The 27,381-nt window shown below is 42.2% G+C and overlaps 1 protein-coding gene across 1 annotated transcript; it reads left to right on the top strand.

Annotated features, from left to right (window-relative positions):
* The first annotated feature begins 1,401 nt into the window (after positions 1-1,401).
* On the top strand, positions 1,402-19,651 carry LOC311074860 (GTPase IMAP family member 8-like). The gene is made up of 5 exons (XM_084101787.1): positions 1,402-1,496; positions 13,676-14,344; positions 17,684-18,487; positions 18,610-18,717; positions 18,837-19,651. Exons 1-5 carry the CDS (start codon positions 1,442-1,444, stop codon positions 19,076-19,078), a joined length of 1,878 nt encoding a protein of 625 aa, XP_083957913.1. The 5' UTR covers positions 1,402-1,441; the 3' UTR covers positions 19,079-19,651.
* The last annotated feature ends 7,730 nt before the right edge of the window (positions 19,652-27,381 follow it).

Here is a 27,381-nt window from a genome sequence, read left to right as displayed (position 1 = left end):
CACCATTAGGAAACACCTCCATCATAATTCTCAGGCACAGTGATCTGACAGCAGTCGTTTGGGGATGTAGTCGTTTCCTGGCACTGCAAGGACAGTGAAGGAGCACGTCATGTTCTGAGGAAAACAAGAAATATATATGTAGTATATTGATATATTTACATTTCAATCAAAATGCATGCAAAAATGATTATACATTTGTTCACATAATTTCAATTACACATTCAATTACATGCAAAATTATTGCTTTGCATTACATTACATTACATTAAACCTCATCAAAGACTATTGGAAATGTTTGTCTTTTATTCAGTGATAGAATCTTGTTTGCCACCACTCCTCCCTGAAGGTTCTCGAGGCGACGGTAAAGCGACTCCAATTTGGCCTTACTCGTAGCCCAGCCTCCCTCATAGTCATATACCATGAACAAAGACATGGGCAATTAGAGTGGCTTGAATTTCATCTGAGACTGCTTGTCTTCTTGCCCTTCCTCCTCCTCCTCCTCCTCCTCCTCCTCCTCCTCCTTCTCCTTCTTATCCCTCCTCCTTCTCTTCTTTCAGTGCTTTCTGGATCATTATTCATAACTCAATAAACTGATTTGGGCCCTTTTATCTAGCCTATCTATTGAAGGATCTGATTGATGTGTGTTCAATTTTGACTCTTAGTGTTTCCACTTGTGTAATTGTGTCTAACTGAGCTGAAGCTGTGCTGACTTGAGTGAACAATATTGAATGCTAGTGCTTTCTAAAGGACAACATGGTCTAGGCAATGAGAAATGAAGGGATTTGTGTGTAGAGTTTTGCAGTGACATTTCAACAAATCTGACTCATGTGTTAAAACAGGGAATAGTGTTTATAGTTTAGGGATTTTTGATAAATGGTGTTATGGTTTTGAAATTTTAGTTCAAAAGCCTGGTTCTAGTGTTCAAGCAATCGAGAAAAACTGTAACTTAAAATAAAATCAAGGTTGAACCACTGTCACATGGACTATTTTAACGATGTCTTTACTTTCTGGGCCTTGAAAGTGTGAATAATGTTGCAGTCTATATGGGGGTCAGAAAGCTTTTCATTTCATTTTCTTTTTTGGGTGAACTATTACGGGATGGAGACATGTATTTTTGAACACTGCAAAAAACAAAATATGATATCATGCTCTAGAAAATTTAGTTTTAATAAACAATTATTGGATGTAGTTTGTTTATTGTACTGCCTCCGTCTGTTAATTTTTTTTTAAGTTCTAAGTGCCAGTAACTCCATAGAGATTTCAAAGAGATCCAGGGCAAAACCCATTGCACTTTCACTTTCAGTTGGAGCCACTGATATACAGTATATGATGTCATTATAGCTCAGTGGCTGGAGCCTATATTAGGACGGAGCAGCGGATCTGATCGAGACACCGCTCCACCCGAGACCCTCAAAGCCCTGAGAACTTCTGACACTACGAAATGTGTGGAAATCGACGTTTAACCAACCGTGGAGAAGAAGAAGAAGAAAAATATGGTAAGTGCTTTTTAAAAGTTGGTCTTTATTTCCTAAAATAAATAATAATAATTAAAAATAAATAAAAATGAAACTATATTTAGCCTAATTGTTATTTGTTAATGTATGTAAAAATATGAATAAAGACTGTGAGTCAATGTTCAGACAGCTGTGTTTTGCAGTGTTTGTTGTCAAACTAAAAAATTCTTTCTTTTTAATTATAAAAAAATGCCATTATTTTATATGAAAAAATGAATAATTGTATTTAATTGCAAAAATATTTTAGTTTGTCTTGTATTTTTTTATTATATCAGATAACATTATAATCTGTCGGTCCTGTCACAGTGTGCCCCACCCATGTTGTCACATTTCACTTTCAATCTTTCGGGGAAAATCAAGAAAAAAATATACTCTGTATTAATGAAACAAAACCCACATAATTGTACTAGACATGTGGGGAATTAATGTGGGTTGTGCCCCGCTCTCCCACTTCTTCTAAAATGTTTCATTTTCTAACGATGGTATATGTGTACATATTATGTGTCTGAATATTCCCAAACACTATGACAATTATGGAAGCTCATTGTTTTCACATTTAAAATAAATAAATATAAAATGTATTATGTAAAATATAGTATTACTAACATATTATGAAGATGCAGAAGATCACTTCCTTTCTTTTAAGAGTTCTTTTGAACAATTAGTGCTGTTGTGTGCAGGATTAGGCAAACCAAATCTCAGACTAGGGGAGCGCGGGGCACAACCTAACGCGGGGCTAGTTGTAACACACTTGTTTAAAATACTTCCACACATGCTAGCATGACGAAACTTGGTGTATTTACTAGTTGCCATATCAACACTATATAGAGAAAAAAATTGCACCAAAATTATTATTTTTTTGGAAGATATCCATAGACATTTATTAAACCATAGCAAAAGTAAATTTTTTACTGAAGTTAAAGGTATAGCTGAGGATTTTCCCCGAATTTTAGAAAAGAACCGCCCTCTCCACTTTTTGAAAAAAATACACATGCGCAACACTCTACCTGCTCCCAAGAGGGAACGCCTATTAAACGTGTGCACGACGCGAGAGAGCATGCATGAGCCTAGTTCTCCTTGTGCACGCTCTGTTTACAAGTTGCAAGATCGCTAATCATAGCTTACATTAAAGGGACACTCCACCCATTTGCATTAAGCTTTGCATTGTTAGAAACCCAGTCATACTATTGAATGGTCGTGCAACACTCTCTCATTTTCCCCTAAGATGGGAGAAATCTGTTATTTACCTCTTACACTTCCTCCTACAATGACGCAAAAATCGTCATTTTGCGTCATTGTAGGAGGAAGTGTAAGAGGGGGGGATTTCTGTTGAGACTACAGACACTCGTTCCTCATCTTTCCCGGGGGCGGGACCCGCTCACGCTACAGACCTATTACAGATCAGTGGGTGGGACTTTACTCTCTGAAACTGAAAGCAATATCCTCCATCTTGTTTGAAGCTAAGCTAACAGGCGCTGTGGAGACAGATGTACAGTTATGACAATAGCGGAGGAGAGTGCTCAATATGATATAGAAGAAGAGGATTTCGGAAGCTTGAATCAAGCTTGATGCTTGAATCAGGTGTTTGTGGCTACCATTATAGCGAAGAGCAGCCGAGGCAGAAGACCTGCCTGCCGCGGACGAGGAGCCCGGACTGGCTCGAGTTAGGGCGGACTGGTGGCGCCGGTGATCTCACTATGCAACTACGAACCGCTACGAACACAGAGATAGAGTCCGTCTGCGGCAAAGAATTTCAACGATGACAATTTCTCCTGGACGAAATCTCTGAATCAGACGAGGACACGGACGTTTGTGTTGTGAACTATCCTAGTTTCGCACCGCATATGTTCTGACTGAACATCCAGGTACCATGCAATAATTCACCTTTTCGAAAGAAATACAAACAAGGAGTAATGCACTAATGAGTTCGCCAACTAACTAGACATTTTGTGTGAAATGAATTTCAAGCTCTGGTGGTAGCTAGCCTTGTAGACGGAAGAGTGATTTCTCTTATATGCAGATATGCGCTTTCTGGATTAGTGGGAGTGGCTTGCGGAGCTGTGCAATGTGGTGCATTGTGGGAGTTGTTGTCTTTCATACAAATGCGTCCTGAAGTTATTTTTTGTCTTTCCTCGGTCACGAAGGCACCAAATTCAAAATTAATTTTACATTTCGACTACATATATGACCCACTTTAAATAAAAAACAATATTCAAATGGGTGGAATGCCCCTTTAACTTTTACTAGCAGTGATTTTAAATGGATTTCTCCAAATTGCATGCCAAACTTTACCTGTCGAGTAGAAGCTTCACGACTGAGGCATCAGTGGGAAGCACAACCTGTGCTTTTAGCGCACGCCAGCGTGTGAAATATTCTCCCAAAAACACTCTGGTCTTGTTTCTTTCTTCAGAGGCCTTTATCTTCTTGTCATACAATTCGTAGACACTTTTTCTCTTACGACCCTCAGACATTTTGAAAAAATAAAAAACGGTGAGAACGGCGAGCTTCAATGAATGGCTGAAACCATAGCTCACCCATAGACAGCTCACCACACATAATACACCTGAAAGTAGTGATGTGACGTTCGGCACCGAGGCTTCGAAGCTTGTATCAAAAAAACAAAACATCACACACTGAAGCAGTGTATCGGAGCTTGATTCGTTTTGCCATAACCACGTGAACTGTGACGTCCGAAGCTTCGTTTCCACACACAGTCACGTGACTGCTTCGTATTCAGATTCAAAAATAGCGCAAACCCCTTGAGCAGGTTTGGAGTGTCATGCCATTCGGTAGTAGCAGAGCCCGTCTACGGAGAGCCTGCCCACTCCCTATTAAAGCCCATGTTGCAGGTTAACCACCACTGTCGATTAATGGGTACATAAATCACTCAAGATATGTATATCATTTTTAAAATGTCATAAAAATGGTCTTAAAGACCAGTTTTTTACGTTTTTGGTATTAACGTTTTTTTTTACGCAATTCGGTGATGACGTCATGTTGGGGAGAAGTGGAGGAAAGGTAGCCTCAGCCTAGTATTATGGAGCGTTCAAGTCATCTCATATTTACGAGTTAAACGCACTTGAACGCCACCACAATGTCGTAAATACTTAATAATTAAATGCATGGTCCGAGGAGAATGAGTGGAGAGTTGGTGCAAGTGTCCTGGTGAGTTCATTTAGCAACGCAGCAATGAGCACTGGAGCTAGTCTACGAGCAGCAGTGCACAATAACGACACTTTTTTTTTTTTTTTTTACTGTCATTGAATAGCACCGAGTGAAAAATCAACGTTTTCTTTATATCTAGTAGAAGTGATCATGACTCTCTGTCATGACGTTAGTTCAGATAAGTACCGCTAACCTTTGTCATAGTGTCGTAGTACTGGTAAAATTACATAACCCATAGAGATCGCACTGAGATAGTTTGGGAATATTACCACATAACGTATACACATAAAACATGATATCAGAGTTTTAAAATCAAACATTTTAAAAGAGAACAATACATCACGGTTGTTTAAACCAATGAACATCAAGCTGTGTCGTCAGTCGTTTCCCATCATGCTTTTGATCAGCGCAGTCAGTGGAGAGCAACTGCGCTCGACTGCAGAATCCGACACATCCGCCTTGCGATCGCGAGAGATTTTTGACATACGTCAGCATGACATCAGAGCAAGGCGGACCGCACTCGGACACATTTCTAACCGGCATGCATCTCGCGCTGATCACCGGTGATCGATTCTGCGCAGATTTTGCTCATCTCAAACAAGCCTATACGTACCATCGCGTCACATATGCAAATATGGTCTCAAATACAGCAATTTCATTGGCTGCTGTGCGTGTTGTCGCGTTAACGCGGACAAACGGTGCGTGTTGACGCGTTAACGCGAACAAACAGTGCGTGTTGATGCGGTCAAAATTCACGCGTTTCGTTTAAAGACTTTTGTCCCCGATCGCCTGCCATAGCTGCTTGGCGTGAGCGTGTCGTTTCTGTTGCGTGTCAGCTGCGTGGCGTTTGATTGAGCTTGAGCCGTGCGGTATGGAAAGCCATGAGGGCCAAAAACGTGTGAATTTTATACGCGCTAAATACGTGTTGTTTACACGTGACAAATTAGCGCGTTAAATACACGTAAATTACGCGTGAAATACACGTTAAAAATCAGTTTGAACGGGTATCAATAGGCTTGTTTGAGATGCACCTTGCCTCGCCTGAAATGTAGTCGAGAGTAGGCGGCTGCAGTGAGAGGAGGAGTGAAAAAAGCGCAGGCAAGCCGGACAGATCTCTCTTCTCGTAGTGGATCTGACACCTGCAAGATCAAAGATGGATATCGTGGGATTCACGCTCGTGCACAGTGTTGCTAATAAACTGGATGTAATTCAAGTTCTGTTGCTTTTATATGAAAATAAATCAAATGAACAAGACACCCAAAGTACTTGTTATTTAATTCCATTCCAAATACATGTTTATCAATATTTTTTTCTTTACAGATATGCGTTTTTATTTATTTAATTTTTTTATAAAAATTAAATTGCATAACCTAAAGAGATCGCACTGTCAGATAGTGTGGGAATATTCACACATAACATATACACATAAAACATGATATTAGAGTTTTAAAATCAAACATTTTAAAAGAGAACATTACATGTTTAAACCAATGAGCATCAAGCTGTGTCGTCAGCAAGTCGTTTCCCATCATGCTTTTGATCAGCGCAGTCAGTGGAGAGCAACTGCGCTTGCCTGCAGAATCCGACAGGTGCGCCTTGCGCTCGCGAGAGATTTTTGACATACGTCAGCATGACATCAGAGCAAGGCGGATAATACAGTTATGAAGACATTAGAAAAGAACGTCAGATCTGATGGTGTCGAGCGCCGAAATGCAGATTAGCATTCATAACCTGTCACATGTGATTCTGTGTTGTGATTGGCTGCTGCATGAATGTAAATGACCCATAGTATCATGTTAACATGTAAAATATCCAAGGGTTAACTCACTTTAAACTTTAAATAAAAGGATAATGTCAACAGACTGAACTAAAAATGATTTAGCTGTCAGTTAAATCGAAGAAAAGTTCCGTCAATACCATCAGTATTGTACATGTTCTGTGAACCTGCTCTCATTTATTGCTATTAGAGTCAATATTATTATTATTATTATTATTATACCTGTCATATAGATACAGCATCTGCTGGTTTGATGTTCATTTCTGAGATTTATTTGGGGAATGAACATGCAGTTCTAGTCGTCAGGGAGTTTCTGTTCTCTTACGAGAGGTTCTCTCGTATTGCGTAAGTAGCTTACGCTGCGGGAAAGTTATCTTTCTTCGAGATCTGAAGCCAAAAAATTATCCTTGAATTTTGTATTCATTGTCAACGCAGTGCGGCAGCAGGCAGACCATGGCAAGCTGTATAAGCGTGCTCATTGGTTGCCCGGCGGCAACTGCTTAAGCCTACCAGTGAGCCCTGTGTGACGTCACACCCTATCAGGGCGCTTCGCGCCCTCCACACCCTTCTAACCGTCAAGGTGGGTGTGGCCAGTGTGTATAAAAGCAGGGATCGTAGGCTAAAATTCTGATTTTCTTGTCTTCAGCGAAGCTCTTCGCATCGCTGGATCTTGAGAGCCGCCGCCGTTGAAACCAGCGACCAGCAAGCCTAGGACAGCGCCTGAAGAAGCCGGCCGCCTTCGCTGCCTTCGCCGCCTTCAGCCATCCGTGCCTGCTACGCTATCCGGCGACATATCCTTTTACTGCTGTGTGTGTTCGCCTACTGCGACACATACTTTCTCTCATTCTAAAAGAGCACGAGGCGTTTTTCTAAAAATGCCTCGTTTTTCCTGCGGCTCGTGCCGCGCCCCGCTCAGCAACGGAGACCGCCACCTCATCTGCGCTCTCTGCCTGGGCCGCGAGCACGCCGCCACCGCACTCTCTACGGGCGGCTGCCCCGAGTGCGAAGAACTTTCAATGTCGACCCTGCGAGCTCGACTTGAAGTTTTCGACCAAGCTGTCGCTCCGCCTGTCCCTGCCGGGCCGCGCAATAAGAAGCGCCGCTCGCAGAGACCACCGGAGACTGATGTGACTGAGGAGCTCGCCGGAACTTCTCCCTCGAGCTTCTCTCTCGCCCTCTCCGTCCCCCCTCCCGGCCGCTCAACCGCCGGCTCTCGCCCGCGCCGCCGCCGCGTCAGGGGATGAGGCGAATGAGATAGATACACTCCCTCTGTTCGAGCCGCGCTACTGCGCCGCTCACAAGGGATGGCAGAAGTGGACGGTCTCGGAGCGAGCTTCCTCTCCTTCTGTTCGAGCCGCGCTACTGCGCCGCTCACAAGGGATGGCAGAAGCGGACGGTCCTGGAGCTCTCTTTACGTTACAAGAAAGCTACTCCGTCCTCGCGCGTCACTCACCGGCGAAAGGAGAACAGAGTGTTTTCGTCCCGCCCTGGCCGGACCTACCTCCATTCCTCACACATTTCTCAGTCCCCTCTTAAGTTCAGGCGACTGGAATTGTTCATATTGCAGTATACGAGCCTGTTATAAATACACGCACGCCTGCAAGCAAATGCCGTCACTCCCCTGTGGCTCAGTGGCAGAATCTTAGGCTTTTGCGCCAGAGACCCGTGTTCGATCCCGGCTCTCGCAGCAGATAAAAATTTATGCTGTTCGCTTCTCCGAGCTCGCGGCCAGCTTTTCTTACATACAGAAAGCGAACCCGCCTCTCGCACCCCTCCTACTCATGGTGCTCGATTATTATTGAGCCTCTATACACGAGGGAAGAAAAGACGGTTAAGTCCCGCTGCGGTTGGACCACCGTCAAAGCTTCACGCTCTGTCAGTCCCCGTTGCCACGGCTATTGCAGATGTTTACCTCGCAGCCAACGAGCCGGTATATCTATCCGCTCGCCTGCACGCAACCACCGTTCTCACAGCGACCCAGAGAAATCTCAAATGAGCATAATGTCTGGTTGCACGGCTCACGTCGTATGTGTTTCAAATGCAGTGAATGTGCCCACGTTTCCATGTTCACCCCTGCACACAAGCACTATAAATCCCGTGTCTCTCACAGAGCCCACTCTCATAAAGCAGGCAGAAGCCGCTCGAGTGTTAAAAGTAGGTCACGTGTCCACCTCCCCGTGCCCACACCTACTCACTGCCCGCTCTGTCACACGGCCTCTCACGACCGGTCATGTTTTAAATGTAAGTCCTGTGCCCGCCCTCGAGCACTCACACATACTAACAAACATTTCGCCCCGACACCGCCCTCGCGCGTCGCGCCTCATACTGTATGTTCCCCGTCCAAAGCCACCGGGACACTGTGTGTAAAACGGCCAGCTATCGCTGCATGCAAGCCGCCGTATCTAAGCACCAAGAGTGCGCCCGCGCTGCGCCCGCGCCTCCGTTTCGAGCTCTCGAGCCCGCGACGCGCGGCAATCAGAGCTCGGAGGCCATTCTGCCCCTGGCTGCACACGCGAAAGCGTGGGAAGCTATTCCAGGCGCGTCAGAATGGGTGCTAAGCACAGTAAAAGAGGGCTATACTCTGCAGTTCGCTCGCCGCCCCCCGCGCTTTCATACGCGAACCGAGACGAGAGTGAATGGGGAAGTAGCACATCTACTTCGAGCAGAAATGGCGACACTCCTGTGCAAAGGGGCTATAGAACCGGTACCCCCTTCTATGAGCGAGACGGGCTTTTACAGCCATTATTTCCTCGTTCCCAAGAAGGATGGAGCTTTCAGACCGATTTTGGATCTGAGACATTTGAACAAGGCTCTTATGAGAAGACCGTTCAAAATGCTCACAACCAGGCAGATCCTCGCGCAGATTCTCCCGAGGGACTGGTTTATCTCTCTCTATCTAAAGACGCGTACTTTCAGATCCAGATAATACCCTGTCACAGGCCATTCTTGAGATTTGCCTTCGACGGTCAGGTATATCAATTCACCGTCCTGCCGTTCGGCCTGTCTTTGGCACCCCGTACTTTCACGAAGTGCATGGACACGGCTCTCGCTCCCCTGAGAGCTCAGGGAATGCGGATTTTGAACTATCTGGACGATTGACTAATTCTAGCACAGTCAGAGGCAGAGCTTATCGCCCACCGAACAGTGCTTCTCAGCCATCTGGAAAGCCTGGGGCTCACGGTCAACTGGACCAAGAGCGCCTTAGTGCCCAGTCAGTCAACCTCTTTCCTGGGTTTGGATCTGGACTCTGTGGCAATGACGACCCGCCTGTCGATACAGCGCACGCGCTGTATTCGACGCCTGGCCGTGTCTTTCCAGCCGGGCAGCACCGCACCTCTCAAGACATTTCAGAGGATGCTGGGTTGTATGGCTTCAGCTGCAGCAGTGCTTCAGCTGGGTCTATTGCGTATGCGCCCGCTACAACGCTGGTTGAACGCCCGAGTGCCTCACAGAGCATGGGCTTCCGGCCGCATCCGGATCAGAGTGACTCAGAGCTGCGTTTCAGCACTGAAGCCCTGGTTAGCGGCCGACTGGTACCAGCGGGGAGTGACAATGGAGACCGTCTCGCACCGCAAAGTTATCTCGACAGACGCTTCCACCTCAGGCTGGGGCGCTCTGTTCGAAGGCATACCGGTCTTTGGCCTTTGGTCAGACCAGGAGAAATCACTCCACTTAAATTGTTTGGAGATGATAGCGGTCGAGAACGCGCTCAAGCGCTTCCTCCCACTCATACGGGACCACCATGTGCTAGTCCGCTCGGACAACATGTCCGTGGTGTCCTATGTGAACCGACAGGGCAGTGTCAGATCCAGGAACCTGTGCAAACTGACAGAACGCCTTCTCGTATGGGCTTATCGCTCGTTGCGCTCGCTGAGAGCCGCGCACGTGCCGGGCCACCTGAATGTCGGCCCAGACAGACTGTCCAGGGACATCATTCCCCCGGGAGAATGGTCCCTGCACCCCCAGACAGTCCAGATATTTTTTTCGAGGAGCGAGGACGCGCTGGCCCGGACCTGGCCCAGCCTCCCGCTGTACGCTTTTCCCCCGATCTCCCTGTTACCACAGGTCATTGCGAGAATCAGGGAAACGCACCACCCAGTGCTTCTCATAGCCCCGCGTTCGCTGAGACGACGCGCATCCGTGCAATAGAAAGGAATGAGCTTATTATCCGTTTCCTCAGAGGAGCTAGACGGATGAATCCCCCGCGGCCCCCCTCGGTTCCTATTTGGGATCTGTCCTTGGTCCTGGAGGCCCTGAAGACTTTTCCCTTTGAACCACTTGAATCTGTGGATTTGAAATACCTTTCGCTCAAAACCGTTTTTCTGATAGCTCTGTCTTCAGTAAAACGCGTGGGGGATCTGCACGCGCTATCCGTTAGCCCTGCATGTCTCGAGTTCGGACCTAATGACTCTAAAGTCATTCTCAGACCGAGGCACGGTTGTATCCCTAAAGCGATCGGTACCCCCTTTAGGGCGCAAATCATCTCCCTTTCGGCTCTGCCAGCATCCGATAGCGGGGACAGTAATAACCTCCTATGCCCCGTTAGGGCGCTGAGAGTTTACATTATGCGCTCCGCCGCTTTCAGGCGGTCCGAGCAGCTCTTTGTTTCTTTCGGTGGGCGCACCAAAGGTCTCGCCGCCTCGAAACAGAGCCTGTCCAGGTGGATAGTGGACGCGATCGCAGCAGCTTACGCCTCCAAACACCTGCAGTGCCCTTTGGGTATCAGAGCCCACTCTACTAGAGGCATGGCCTCCTCGTGGGCCTGGTCCAGCGGAATTTCTATCCACGATATTTGTATGGCGGTGGGCTGGGCCTCCCCATCAACATTCGTGAGGTTTTATAACCTGGAAGTTCCCGCCTTGCAGGCTAAACTGTTGTCAGTATAAGTGGCATGTATGTTCTGCCCAGTCGCTCATGCGCAGACCACCTTCACGTACTGGCAAATATTTCTGGTATGGCACTAGGGAAGAGTGTTTTTGTACACAGACCGGCTATGCCGCTCTGTTCCTCACCACGCGCCTGTGTACCAGTGCTGGCCCGCGCTGCTGGCCACCTGTCCTACACTCGGTTGCGCTGAGGCTATTATCTCCACATATAGACCGGTGTGTCCGCTCTATTTTTCCCCTTTATGTGCTTATGTACTATGCGGGCCCGTGCTACTGGCCGCATCGTTCACATTGATATATATGGACCGGCTGTGCCGCTCTATTTACATATGAAGTGAAGTGCTTTGTACATGGATTGGCCCGTTTCTTGACCGGCCACCTGTTCAGTATGCTGTTTTCCCCGGTCTCCCTGGGACTCATGCACTGGATGCTCGGCGCACACGGCGTTGACAATGGGTTCCCGCAGCGTAAGCTACTTACGCAATACGAGAGAACCTCTCGTAAGAGAACGTACTTGGTTACCTAATGTAACCTCGGTTCTCTCTAGAAGAGGGAACGAGTATTGCGTAACCGGCCGTGTCGCGCCACGAGCTTTTGCGCTTCAGACTGTGAAAATCAGAATTTTAGCCTACGATCCCTGCTTTTATACACACTGGCCACACCCACCTTGACGGTTAGAAGGGTGTGGAGGGCGCGAAGCGCCCTGATAGGGTGTGACGTCACACAGGGCTCACTGGTAGGCTTAAGCAGTTGCCGCCGGGCAACCAATGAGCACGCTTATACAGCTTGCCATGGTCTGCCTGCTGCCGCACTGCGTTGACAATGAATACAAAATTAAAGGATAATTTTTTGGCTTCAGATCTCGAAGAAAGATAACTTTCCCGCAGCGTAAGCTACTTACGCAATACTCATTCCCTCTTCTAGAGAGAACCGAGGTTACATTAGGTAACCGAGTACGTTTTCTTCCACTCAACCATAACCATAACCATAACCATAATGTTGTGGCAAAAAATTCTCATTAAACAATCTTCACTGCGTAAGAGACATTCTGAGTCAAATTGTCTTTTAAAAGGTATTTATTCTTGCAAGAAGGCGCAGTTGTCCACACAGAAGTTACAAAGTACAGTCTGTGAAACCGGGAGCGACCAGGAGGGAGGGGCAGAGTAGCTTTTATATAATTTCTCAAGGTTTCTGCTTACAGGCTTCCTTATCCAAAGATGGGAAGGTTCCTGAGCTAGTTATCTCAGTTTGTGCTGAGCTTATGCCTACAAGCTCATGCCTACAAGCTCACAAGTCTTAAATTGGACCACCTCTGACCTTAGGGGTCAGGGGTTCCCTGTCAAGCTGTCTGCCCTGATGTCTCAATTACTCCACTCAGCGTAAAAACACACATCAGTCAGATAAAGTTCCCTGCAGACCATAGACAGTTCAGCATTTCAATGTCTTACTGCAAATAAATGAAAATCAATACTGTAAATCAATGAAAATAAAAATTTTCCATTACAATAACCATAACCATAACCATCCCTCTTTTATCACCACATGACTGGTCAGACCTGACCGGTTTATGGCGCACTTACTCTTTTGCCTCTATTCTGAGCACCTGAATGTCACGCGCATGTTCTTGTACATTTTATTAGATTTTTCTAGTTCGTAGTTTGAATTTTTGCTCTAGTTTTTTACTTGATTTCCACTGATTGTTCAATGCTAGTTTTATGCAGATTTTTGTTTGGATAAAAAAAGGAGGCAGAGCAGATGGAAGAAGGTAAGAAGTTTAAGATGTCAAACTGTCATTTGCTTTTCCCATATAAATACATTCTGTACTCCAAACAAAACTGTTTAGTTCTTTATCTGTAAACTTACCTAAATGTGTCACGTATAGAATTAACTACATGCCTCCGGAGCATTTATTTTCTAGTTTAACAGTTTTTTTTATTTATTTTTTTAATGAAAACTTTGTTTGGCATGTTTTAATAAAACCACATGAGCTTAAACTGAAATCAGACATGTTTAGACACGACTGACAGTTAAAATAAGAAAGAAAAACAACTGGAAATTTGATTTTACTGTTTAGATGCATTTCCAAAAATCCGATTTAATTCGGATAGATTGATGTTTTCTAACATATTTTTGTGTGTAGGCTACTATTAATTTACAACAAGAATCAAAACTCAAAATCAAAAAGTTAAGTTGTTTATTTTACTACTAAAAATTAACTTTTTGAATTTTGAGTGTGAATCATCATTTTGATACTCTTTTTCGAGACTTTGCTTTATTAAAATAAACACAATAAAATGTAAAAAAAATTATGTCATGTTTTTTTTTTCTGACAGAAGTAAGAGCCGTTGTTCTGGGATGGCAGAAATCTGACAAAGCCTCAGTGATAAACAGCGTTTTAGGTGGTGAAGTTGCGTCTGACAAACACTTTGTGAAGTCTGTGAGGAATGACGGAGAAGCGGATGGAAGGAAGATAACTCTGATTAACACTCCATGCTGGTGGGAGAACTTTGGTTTGCAAGATTCCCCAGAAGTCGTCAAACAGGAACTGGTTTGCAGTGTCTTCAAGTGTCCACCGGGACCTCATGTGTTTCTGCTGGTCATTAATCTCAGTTTGCCTTTCATTGAAGAAAACAGACTCAGCATTGAGAAGCACTTTAGTCTGTTTGGTGAGAGAATCTGGAGACACACTATAGTGCTCTTCACACGAGCCGATTCACTGAAGGACAAATACAGTGATCAGTGCATGAAGAATCAAGATCTGCAGAAGATCATACAGAGATGTAGAGACAAATATCACATCTTTGATTTCAAAAACAGAAGTGCTGGAGTTCATGAACTGCTTATCAAGATTAACGATGTTGTGGCAGAAAACAATGGCATGCATTTTGAAACACATGATGACATGCTTCTAGAGATGAAGAGAAAGAGAAATGAAAATGAAGAAAGAGCAAAAGCCAGACAAAAAACGTTGCAGGATAAAAGAGATCGGCTGAAAAAAATGGGTAAGTATAAACCACATATATGTACACAAGTCAAAAGTTTGGCTATCTTAAGGGCTTTTAACACTGCTTAACCCTGTGTTATCGTCATTCTAAACCCTCTTTTTTGGACCACATTCGGAGAATTTTGCCCTGCTCGTGCTCGGTCATATAATAAAAAACATGGCGTGAATACACTTTTTCTCCCATTCATAAGCTGCGTCCAAAAAACTTAAAAATGCTGCTTTCGGAGGATGCAGTCCAAGGTCGGAAAGCATCACGTCCCAATCCAGTGCCAGCTTCACTTCACGTCTCCTGAGATTCCTTCATCTGAACAGTTTTTGAAGGCAGAATAGACATTTCCCATCGCTGCCTTTCATGTCCCAGAATCCTGTGCTTTCCATTCTGGGACAGCTGAGCTAAAAAAATGGCGTCTGAAAGATGCGGTTGGTAGTCAGTTTGTGTGCAAATATGCAAATATGCAAATAAGGATGTTTACCCAGGGTTTAGGAATGTAGCGTGAAACAGAATACCCGGGATTAATTGTTAACCCTGGGTAAATTTCTGTATCAATACAATACAATCTGTATTGTGAAAAGCGCTATACAAATATACTTGATATTAAATTATGAGCAAACATGAAGCAAGATAATCCAGGATTCTGTTTACTGGAGTCTTGAAATGACCCGGGGTTAATTATTTCAAGTGTGAAAAGCCCTAAATATGTTTAACATAAATATTTTGAAATAAAAGCTTCTGCTAATGTGATTCAAATTAGTTCCCCCTCAGTCGAGAACGTCAGACGTAGTCGACGTCGACTGAATGGGATCACGCTAGGGAGCCTATCTTCTTCGAGCATGCTTCAACGAGCCAACGCGCGCAATGGCGACGTGAATTTGCATCACGCGCTCCGCCCCGCGAGACGGGTATAAATACGGAAGCGGATGCATACACCATCTGTCTTTCGCTTTGAGTGTTGTTTTCTACAATGAGCGAGTGTGTCGGTGCTTCTTCAGGAAGTCTCTCCCTGGCTGGTGTTTCTACAGCGCGAGCAGCGGTGGTCGCGAGCTCTTTGAGCACTCAACTGCTGTTCTAACAGCATCACATTTCTGTTTTTGTTTGTTTGTCTGACGGCCGGTTGAGGGCGAGAAGAGTGATTGCTTCACTGGTACAGGCTGCACCATCCCTGTCAGTGTTGCAGCGATCATGCTCCGGCACTGGTGAGAGGTTTCTCACTTCCTGAAAGAGCAACAAGATGTCTTTTTCAAGATGTCATTCCGCTTGTGCGTTTCTGGATGTGGTCGTTCCCCTTCTGACGGTCACGATTGCTGCGTCACGTTGTGGACAGTTCATGTTCCCATTGCGGGAATATGACAGTCTCGGTGTTGAGATCGAGACTCGCCTTCGTCCGCGAAGGTGCAGTCCCCATTACCACGCCCCACCCTAGGGTGCCGTGTGGGATGGGCGATCGGAGATCAGTGATGGAGTTTCCGCCTGGTAACCAATCCCTGTGGGCTCCTCACTCCTCCATCACACCGATGCCGGTGGAGCCCCCTGCTGAGAGTACTAGTCTCTCTGTAATGGACCGACTAGATGTCTCACTCGCGGCTCCCTCAGAGGACAGGATGCCGATCGCAGCATTGGAGGATGAGCTGACCTTTGGAGATGATGACTCGGCTGCGTTATCCCCTTTGGGGAGTGTAACGTTGCCCGAGCCAGATCCTCAGTTGTCAGTTATACTGAAACGGGCCGCCGAGGCTGTCGGGCTCAAGTGGAACCCTCCACCGTGTCCCGCTCAATCTCGGTTGGATGATTGGTATCTCGGGGTGGGCCGTGCTGGTTCTCAGCCCGCCGCCCCAGTGCCCTTCTATCCCAAAGTGCATGGAGAGCTTACTAGATCGTGGATGGCACCTTTTACTGCCGGAAGCGACCTGGAGAGTTCTTCCCCCTCACTACTCTTGACGGAGGAGCGGTGAAGGGTTTCGAGGCTATTCCCCCAGTCGAGCGGTCTGTCTCGATGATAGGACAGGGCTACGTCTGACGTTCTCGACTGAGGGGGAATGTCCTGGTTGCGTATGCAACCCACCGTTCCCTGAAGGAGGGAACGGAGGACGTAGTCCCTTTGCCACTATAGTTGGACCATTGCTGGCTCCGAGTTACGCTCTGCTCCTCAACGAAAAACAGATGGTGTATGCATCCGCGTGTGATGCAAATTCACGTCGCCATTGTGCGCATTGGCTTGTTCAAGCATGCTCGAAGAAGATAGGCTCCCTAGCGTGATCCCATTCAGTCGACTACGTCCTCTGTTCCCTCCTTCAGGGAATGGTGGGTTGCAAACGCAACCAGGACGTTTTGTATACAAATATACAGTGAATTGTGTTTTTTTCCTTTTTTTTTTACAAAATATATTTCTTTGCATAATTTTTAACTTAAAAGGTTTACTTTTAATTAATAAATAAAAAATTTAAATGTTTGAGTTGAAGCATCACAAAGTGCTCATCATATATTCAAAATGAATACCAACATTTTTCTTAAACATCTAATAAAATTAAAGCTTTTTTCTTAAAAAAATTAAACATCTAATAAAATTAAAACTTTCTTTAAAGTATTAAAATAAAACTTAAAGGGGTGGTTGATTATGATTTCACTTTTCTAACATTAGTTAGTGTGTAATGTTGCTGTTTGAGCATAAACAACATCTGCAAAGTTACAACGCTCAAAGTTCAAAGCAAAGGGAGATATTTGCTTTTAAAGAAATCGCTTTTTAAGGACTACAACAAACGGCTGGTAGAGACTACACCACATTCCTCCCGGGTTAGTGACATCACCAACCCTAGAATTTACAAAAACCCCGCCCCCTGAACACGATTTATAGATTATCAAGACAGAATATGCTAATCAATGACTAGAAGATATAACTACACATAAGCGACATAAATTCATCAACTAACCATTCAGAAATGTCTTGTTGCATCCAACATGTTGTCACTTCTTCTTGAGTCTCTCCATCATTGTCTGACTCCGGTTTGAACATAAAAGGCTAAAAGTTTGTGAAATTTTCAGTGCATGTGTGTGTGAGGTAAAAGGACACAAGTTGTTGAAGCTCCGCCCCTTGTGCCGGGAGCAGCAGCTCATTTGCATTTAAAGGGACAGACACAAAAACAGTACGTTTTTGCTCACCCTCAAAAAGTGACAATATTAACATGCTATATAAAAATATCTGTGGGGTATTTTGAGCTAAAACTTCACATACACACTCTGGGGACATCAAATACATTTTTTACGTCTTGTGAAAAGGGCCTTTAAACATCTAATACAATTCTAAAATTCTAATTCTATTTTTTGTTTGTTTGTTTTTTGGAGAAGAAGCTGTGGCTCCGCTCTGTAAACTGAGAATCGTGCTGCTGGGTTGGATTCTGTCTGGGAAGAGTGCAACCGCAAACACCATCTTCAATAACGAAATATCTCAGATTGAAAAATCACAAACGGGCACAAATTATACAGGTGATGTAAATGGCAGAAAAATAACTGTGTTGGACACCCCAAGCTGGTGGAAGTTTTTCCCCCCTAAATTCAACCCGAAGTTTTCTCAGGCTACAACCCTGGAGAGCATGAGCCAATCACAACACATGCAATTCCCTCACGCCTTGATCTTGGCGATTCCTATTGATACTTCATTCAAGAATGAACAGAAAAGAATCATTGCAGAGCGCATGGCCATTCTTGGAGAAGACGTCTGGAGACACACTATAGTTCTGTTCACGTGGGGCGACAGGTTTCCAGACATATCGATCAAGCAGCACATCGAGAGTGAAGGTGAAGCACTTCAGTGGCTGATTGAGAAATGCAGGAACAGATATCATGTGTTTGACAACACAGACAAGAATAATCGAGCTCAAGTCACAGAGCTGCTCCAGAAGATCGATGAGATGGTGGCAGAAAACAGTCTGTTCAGTCTCAAAACTCAACGTGCTGCGGAAGAAAGTGTTCATGTGTCTGACACACCAGACGACGAGGAAATAAGTCTGAACAGTGACCAGTTACTGAAACTGATGTACCAGGAGATGAAAAACAAGCGTAAAGTGATCAAAATGAAGCTAGAAGAATTAGGGATGGATTTCAGTGGATGTATAGCAGACGACTGGAGCATAGAACCGCCTCCAGACAGTAAATTGGCAATTCTGTTTAATTTCCATAGACATTTTATGGCTGCAAACAGCAAAGGACTTCTATAAATGTTGTCTTAATGTTGCATTTGAGCACTTTTCTGTGTCATCTTCCTCTTCTAGTGTTGGATAATGATAAACTCAAGGAGAAGATAAGGAGAGAAGTAAGAAGATGGGAAGCAATTATATTGGATGGGATGTTGAACGTTCTGAATCCTGAAGCATCAAATGGCGAGTTATTATAGATTTACACTGCTTAAAGGAAAATATTTTCTTCATTTTGTTTTAGTTTAACAACATGCCAAAATTCATTCTCTGCCACTTTCTTTTCATATTCATGACACATACAGGTGAAATGATTCCAAGTAGAAATGCAATGGTGACAAGCTGGCTTCAGAAATGTGAGGAATACAGCACATCTAAAACATCAGGATTTGAAACAATCTCAGAACCCAGAGATCTAGTAGAAGATCCACAGAATCCAGAGATGTCAGATAATGCATCCAAACTTCAAACAATGCCTAAAAACCAGTTTGCATTGGTTTTAAAACCAATTTACTTACTTTACAATATGTGTTTTTCTAGTTATTAATATGTTTGAGTTCCTAGAGCTCTTCCTGTCCGATTTTAGGGAAAAATCTGATCTATTGGAGACGTCAAATATTTCTTAGGCGTGCCAAAAGAGCACAGACGCAGTACAATCAACATGGGAAAATCTCACAGTAAAACAAGCAGCTGTGAAAAATATGATACACCAGTGTTTTGCCAGATGAGAAGTTTATGTTTAATCTTTTTACTCTTTTAATTCCTTTTATAACTGTTTTAATTTTCCTTGCTTTTATTTTGTGATTATTTTAATTCCTTTCTGTGTAAAGCATTTTGAATTACCATATGAACTGTACTATATGAATAAACTCGCCTTGCCTTGCCTTGCCTAGGCTATTTTTTAAATTAATATATGATATTGTTGTATAATATCAAAATATATAGGCTATATATATTACTTTACGTTATAAATTTAATCATAATATAAAGTAATTACTGCTTATGTAATGTATCAGCAAAGTATGGTTTTGATGTCTGTATAATGTATCATGCATTTAACTTTTTACATAATTGCATTTTATCAATTTAAAAATAAAAAAATTGTTGAGATTTCACAATGACTGTTGTCTGTTTAATGTAATGTAATATGTTTTAGTATATCTTAATTTCGATTTTTTCATGTCATAATTATGATTACTTTTTTTCAGAATTGTGTTAGTAATAAACTCAGAATTGCATAATTACTTTTTTTTATTTTTTATTCCCTGGTGGAAACAAGCATCCATAGTTTTAAGATTTTTGCAGGGTTTCTCTAAATGAAGTTGGCACATTTCTTTGTTTCCAATAAAATGGGAACAATAAATGGAAATGGGAACATTTAGAAATTGGAAATGGGAACATTGGAAATGGGAACATTATAAATGGGAAATGACAACGTTGGAAATGACAATATTGGAAATGGGAACATTAGAAATGGGAAATGGGAGTCTTGGAAATGGGAAAATTTGAAAACGTTGCACACTGTGCAAATAAACTGTGCAAAAAAAAATCCTTCACTCTGTGTGATGGAGGAGGGCGGCACTGAGCCCGTGGGTGCTTCTCAGTTCGTATTTGTGCATCCTTGTTTCCTTTCCTCTCATCTCAGCTCCTCCCCCTGTAGGATGCGAGGGAAGGCTGCAAGGAAAGAAAATGAGGACGAAGGAATCGATTGAAAGCTTTTTTTAAACATTGGAATACTTGATCACTCGAGCGTCACTTCACAGCGGCATCAGTTGCGCTCAGAGGATCTGTCCTTATGTTGTATTAGTTTGGTTATTTAAGAAATTTATAATAAATAATAATAAAGCAAGATACCTTGTTGAAATATGTGAGATGTGTGGTGTATATAAACTGCAAAGGTAAAGTATAAATTAAAATCATTGTGACCGATGTGAAGGGGGAGGAGAATTTATACGTGCGTCACGTTTAGTCAATAAAACTTTTCCGCATTGGATACACCCGTGCATCCTCGCTCATGACGAAAGGGGTAATCCATCAGCCGGAAACTGAAGCTTCCCTGCGGGCCGCCATTGATTAGCAGACCATCACCTGCTGTTAGCATCCCATTGACTCCCATTCATTTTGGCGTCACTTTGACAGTGAATAACTTTACATCTGAGGCGTTTAAACACTCCATTTGTCCATTATTTATTTCTAAAGAAACACAAAAATGTATAAAAGGCTCCATTACCTTGTATCTTACGTTTTGGCCCCGTAGAAGCAGTTTTTGTAAAAATAGGCTAACGATTGCGTCATAACCACGCGACTCTCTGTCGCACAGTAGAGAGATTACCGTATGGACAGGAGGAGAAGCTCGCGGGCAATCGGGGGGACGTGGAGGCAAAATGACAAAGTAATTAATCAGAATACTTAGCAAAAGTCTCTCCTGCTCCTAGCTCATGGACAGCTCCTACTCACACTCTCCGTCTCTGCAAGTTTCGGAAGGGAATGATTCAGGTTTCTCTTGACACAGCTACTAGAAGACAGACGGGTTGCTCACGTCACATCTACGTCGTCAAGCTCAGTTTGAGTCTGCGCAGTACGCTCGACCATCAGGAAGTGAGAGCTTCTAATTGACTTCACTTGTCTCCGTTGAATCCAATGGGGTCGCTGTGTCCAGTTTATATACTGTCTATGCTCTATGCACGATCGCTTCTGCGTTTTGTCTCAGCCCGCCCAGTTACATCCGGTGCTGTGTCGGAAGCCGTTTTTGCATTCGGTGGAGATAATGGTAAATTACACTTGCTGTTTACAAGAACTTCCAGCAGTTAACGTGAATGATGTTAACAATATTGTGAGGCAGTTAGCTGTCACACCTAAGAGTAAGGAAGAGAAGGGTTATAAATTATAAATTTCGAGCTACATCGACAACTTTGAGGGTGAGTATTCTCTCATATCATGCGAAATCCGACTAGCGAATCGGTTTCTAAAATTGTTGTCTCCGTTTCTGAGAAAATAAATTTTATGAAAGTTTTGCCATTAGTTCACGTGACTTCGCTATAAAACGCGCTATGCGGAAGTAAAGACACTGGCTGAGATTCTACCGGAAATACGTCAGCAGCGTTCGTGCATTGAGCGTATTGGGCAGCATCACACGCATCACACACATGACCAGCGTCGGCCAATAGTGAGCCTACGTTCTGACGTACAACCCAGAAGCGCTGCGCTGTTAGACTACAGGAAATCACTCAGAGAAGCACAGAAGAAAATGAATAGTTGAATAAAGTCGTTATTTTTATTTTTTTATTTTTTGTGCACAAAAAGTATTCTCGTCGCTTGATAAACTTAAGGTTGAGCCACTGTAGTCACTTGGACTATTTTAAACATTGTCTTTACTAACTTTTCTGGGCCGGCAAGTTTCAATTACAGAGAAGCCTATGGAGGAGTGAGACAGCTCTCAGATTTAATCAAAAATATCTTAATTTGTGTTCCGAAGATGAACGAAAGTCTTACGGGGTTGAACAACATGAGAGAGAGTAATTACTGACAGAATTTTCATTTTTGGGTGAACTAACCCTTTAACATTAATCTTGCACACAAAAAAGATCACTCATAAAAGTTAATTTGACTGAACTAATTAGTTTAATTTAAGTTTGTCCTACTCAAACCAATTAATTATTTTGAGTGTTATGGTTTACAGTGTTTGATTGGAAAGCGATATGCAACTGCAATCGCTCATGTCTTGGACTGGGCAAATGTCTACTGTCCATTTATGATGTATGAACTGAGTGTTTGTTCTTTACTGTTATTGTGAAGCGTCCTTGAGCTTGGCAAAGGCGCTATATAAATTAAACTTATTATTATTATTATTATTATTACATGAAGATCTGATCTCACCATCAAGTCTGTCTGTGATTACATGTGGAAAAGAAAAGAAAAGAAACAGAAAAAACGGAGACAGACTAAATCCAGAAAAACTGCACCAGCTTACTTCTCTAAGACTCTAGAAGAAACCTGTCTGCAAAGCTACAGCACTGTGAAAAGTTTAAGGTATTTGTGTAAAAATGCTGTAAAGTGACGATGCTTAGAAAGACATTTTAGAAATTCCAACCGGACAATGTTTTACGGCCATGTCCAGGATGTCCATGTACAGTTAAGGTGATATTAAATGACTTAAACTGTGATATAAGAGTTTGACCATATTGCCACTCTCTAAGTCATTAATTCCCTGCGTGATTTGCATAGGCTTGCGTTTGGTCTGGTCACACCACAAGGTGTCACTGTAGGCTCAAATCTTCAGCTCTGCCACTCTGAGCTCGATTGCTGATGTCTGAGGTAAAACACATTCTCATTAACATACAGAGGAAGAAATGTAGAAATATAAGTAAATATGGAAATAAATATTTTTTTCCACATTAATTTTTTTTCATTTATTTTTATAGCCTACATTTATTTATATCAATTTTTATTTATTTCCACATTTATGTATATTTGTAATTATGTCTACATTTACTTATTATAGATATATATCTTTTTACATCTCTTTGTATATTTTATTAATGTATATATTTATGTATTTTTTTAAATTTTTTATTTAAAATAAATACATTTTTATATATTAATTTATGTATTTATTTATTTATTTAGAATTTTGTCAGCTTTGGAATTGAACAGTGATCCTCCTTCCGTCTACGGTTCCAGTTCTTTCTCATATGTCAAATTCATCCATATTCAACCAAATTGCAACAGTGGCCTGCTGGGAAGAATCATTCATTCGGGTGATGAATGAATATAGGTCTTTGACTAAAATAGAACATGTAGTGAGCTCCTCAACCATAAACAACATTCAGCACTAAAAGAAAGTTACAATAAGTAAGTTTAAATTCAGCAGTTATGAATCTGCTGTTTGATATTACTACATAATATTGAAGTCAATCTTTCTTCATTGACAGAAATTCAGAGATAGCTGTGTATTCTGATCAAATAAATTTGCAAGCAGCACATGAAAGGAAATATAATTTGATTTGAACCAAATCTCTAAATCACACCAAATACAGAACCTACAGCTTGCAGGGTTGAGTAAAACCAACTTGTCACATTCACAATGTTCTAATGTTCAGTGTGAAATAGCATAAATTCATATAAAGCTTGTTGTTTTTCTAAACAGAAAATCCAGAAGCAGGATTTGGACGAGCTTGTGCTGAATTTAGTGAATTCCTGGTTACTAGAGTCTCAATTGGTCCAAAAACCAGTGTATCTGTTCTGGGGTCAGAACTAAAAGTGCCATTTGTAATCATGTTGTCATACACGCATACTTTTTTTCATTTTATACTCTGCACCTGTTGTGAATTTTTTCTAAAAATGTTCCTGCAAAAATCTGTTTGATTTGTAAATCCGTAATTTTTTAAAGGGGTCATATAATGCCATTTTTGTACAAGCTAATATGATTCTTTAGGGTCTAAATGAAAAGTTTGTAATATACTTTAATTAAAAATTCGCATTAGTTTTGTAAGAAAACACTCATTTTACCTGGTCAAAAACAGCTCTGTTTTCAGCACGCCGTTTGTGCATGTGTCTTTAAATGATAATGAGCTTTGCTGACCCCGCCCCTCTGTTCTGTGCGTACACCATTTGTAACACAATAACACAATAACCATAACGCGTTGTTCATTATAAACGTGGGATTATGAATTATATTGATAACGTCGTACATAGAAAACATGCCGTAATGTACCCTGAGTGTAAACAGCCGCATTCATCGTGAAGCGTGCAGCAAGCGATTTGCAAAGATTAATATAAATATTAATATAAAGGTTAATAAAACGTTACACTCACTTCTTCTTCTGGATGTGCAGCAGAAACACGAATAGTTGGTACCGATCCTTTTTTCAGGAACAGCTTCTTAGCAAAACCAGCTTTATACTGACCCTCGTTTGTAAAGCAGTCTGGTGTGTGAAATTATTCACGCAAACATGAAAGCATTGACGTTGATCGTGGGGAATATTCCCTTCGAAAACAAACTGCGTCTTCAGCGGTTCGGATTTAGGAACATCAAAATGATGCTGTGTTCGTTATTACAGCCAAGAACAGAACACCACAATCGCTTAGACGCCATTCTGCTCATAGACAGTGCTCCAGTGTATCAACAATGACGCGCAGACTATGATTGACAGCTCACTCACGAGCGAGGGCGGGTCTGTGTTGAAACGCTGCTGTCAATCAACAATCGTGGGAGGGGCGTCCGACCGTGTGACGTCACACGGTTGAACGGCTTGATTTTAGACAGGGGAAAACATATAAGAAGATAAAAAAAAAACACTGGATTGATTTTTATCATTTTATGATGGTTGTGTACAGGCACTGCCAACACACATTTCAGTACAATCAACTTGTAAAAGTGCATGTACCATTATATGACCCCTTTAAGAATTGTTCAGTCTATTTATTTTTTTCTCCTGAACTAAAAATAAAGACTAAATAAAGACTCATTATCACATAACCCTATAATTATAACCCAAAATTCTAGTCTGTGTACATAAAACACTCAAGGATACTGTTTTAATTTCTGGTCTGTTATCTGTTACTGTTTACAGGAGGGACAAAGAAAGGACAAAAGATCATTTTCAGCATCCATCTTCTTTTGTCTTCAATAGTTATTGATCATTTTAGCTGATATGTAGACATCAGAAGTGACTGGAAGCACAAAGGGACCGTTGTCCTCGAAGCACGTGAGCTTCAGTGATTTGGTCCAAAACAACTCTAGAGTTTATAGTCAGATTCTCTCTGCGGGTTTGTGAACATTGTGTCCACAAGCTGAGGTCAGGATTTTTAAATGGGCCACGAAGAGCAAGCAAATCTTCAAGTACAATGAGGGAATTCAAGACAGCGGGTCAAAGGTAGAGGAAACTCATATTTCTTAAAAGAAAACTGTAAGGAAAAAGGTGTGATTGAATCAGTACATCACATAGTTTAAGACATTTATGGATTCCATTAAAGAGTCTATATATGTAGAATTCAGAAACCCGTGTAATTAGCGACATTAGTGTTAACTGCTCGTGTTCGCACTCGTGAACAGAGACTGAACATGATTCAAAGCCTGATAGGCTACTCATGGAGAAGTTCTTTTTCATTTTTCACTTACAAGTAAAAAGCAGTTAGAATGAGTGATAGCCTATATACTGTTAGTGATCAACCCGACGCCGTCCACTGCTGAGAACGACTTTAGATGAATATGTAAATATGTGCTGCTCTTTCCTCTCTGAAACAAAACAATCACACAGAAATGAGAAAGCATCAGTTTAGAAGCATCTGATCATAGTGATGTGTGTGTTTACATCAGATCTGAGATTCACCTTCATCATGTCGACAGATGAGCTCATTAAAATTACACTGTTATGATCGTCTGATTATAAAGTTGAGTCTATAGACTATCTGGCTATGTGAGACTATAGTTTAAATTAATCTTTTTCTTTGCATGACACATTTACATTACAGTGAAGAATGGCTCTTTTATCCTGAACATTGTATAAGCATTTGTTGGTTTCATGTGTCATTGAACAGAAGAGATGCTCTTGAGCATAAACGTCACATGCTTTTGATTTTCCCTGCAAAAAATGACCCAAGTCCTTTAAATAAATATCAGTCTACAGGCTTTAATTGAAACTTGGAAAGTTGGATTTAGATTTTCATGTTGAAAAATGAAAATGAAAAAAAGAAATGCTGTTATTTAAAATGAGTAAGAAATAAATTGGCAACAGCACCAGAAGGGGGAGACAGAGAGAGTGTTTTAGTCATGTCTTGATAAAGATTATGGGCCCTATCTTACACCCGGCACAATGCAGCGCCAAGCGCGACACAAGTGTTTTTTGCTAGTTTCAGTCCGATGCAGTTATCATTTTCACGTCCTGCTGTTGTTTAAATAGCAAATGCATTTGCGCCCATGGGCTGCTGGTCTGAAAACAAGGTTTGTTGGCGCGTTGCTATTTTGAGGCAACAGAAATAGACTGAGCCATTGACCAACTGAAGCCTGCTCTAAAGTCAATGGCGCAATATATTTTTTTGGTTATTTAATGAGCGCGTTAGTAATGTGCGCCTATAGGCGGGTCCACAACGCGCATAAACTCTGCTTATTAAACACACAGGGACGGACGTACAGCAACACACAAACATGCCAAATATTACAATTAAAAGCATTACAATGTAAAAGATTATTAGTACAGAAATAGTTGAGATTTCAGAAAGACTATTCATATAAACTACCAGCATATGGCTTGGAGCGACATGACGTTAAGAAATGATGACACCATATTCATTTTTTGATTAACTGTTTCTTTTCAAATGACGCAGAGAGTCGATGCTGCTCTTCTGTGACTTTTATTTTGGAATGACCGAAGTTCGGTTTGATTCTGAAATCAGTTTTTTTGCTGCTATATCATTTGGGCCCAAACATTGAAAGTGCAAAGGCCGCTATTATTATTAATATAATTACTATTATTTACAAGGTTTTGGATGTTTTTGAGGCACTTGTCAGCCATTAGTGGAACATTTAAATGTAAATCTAAACATTGTAGATGCAACATTTAAAAATAATATATATATAAATATCTGGTGTGATTTAAATTCTAAAAATAAAATATATCTTCAAATAATAAACCTAAAAAAAATAAGTAAGCAATTGTGACTCTTACTTGGTCATAAGCAATACTCTTTTGAGCAACTAGACCAGAGTTACAGTCTCCATCTTCAATTTTCTATACTCATCTATTTGTTTTACATTTTTCTCTATAAGAATGTCAGGTATGTGGAGATAGATAGGGACCCAAAGGCGTGAAGCAGATTCAGTTCTCTTTAATAGAAACAAGGCAGGCCGAA

This window comes from Abramis brama (assembly GCF_963993115.1).
Source record: "Abramis brama genome assembly, chromosome: 23".
NCBI classification, from domain to species: domain Eukaryota; kingdom Metazoa; phylum Chordata; class Actinopteri; order Cypriniformes; family Leuciscidae; genus Abramis; species Abramis brama.
This window is presented reverse-complemented; position numbering and strand designations above follow the sequence as displayed.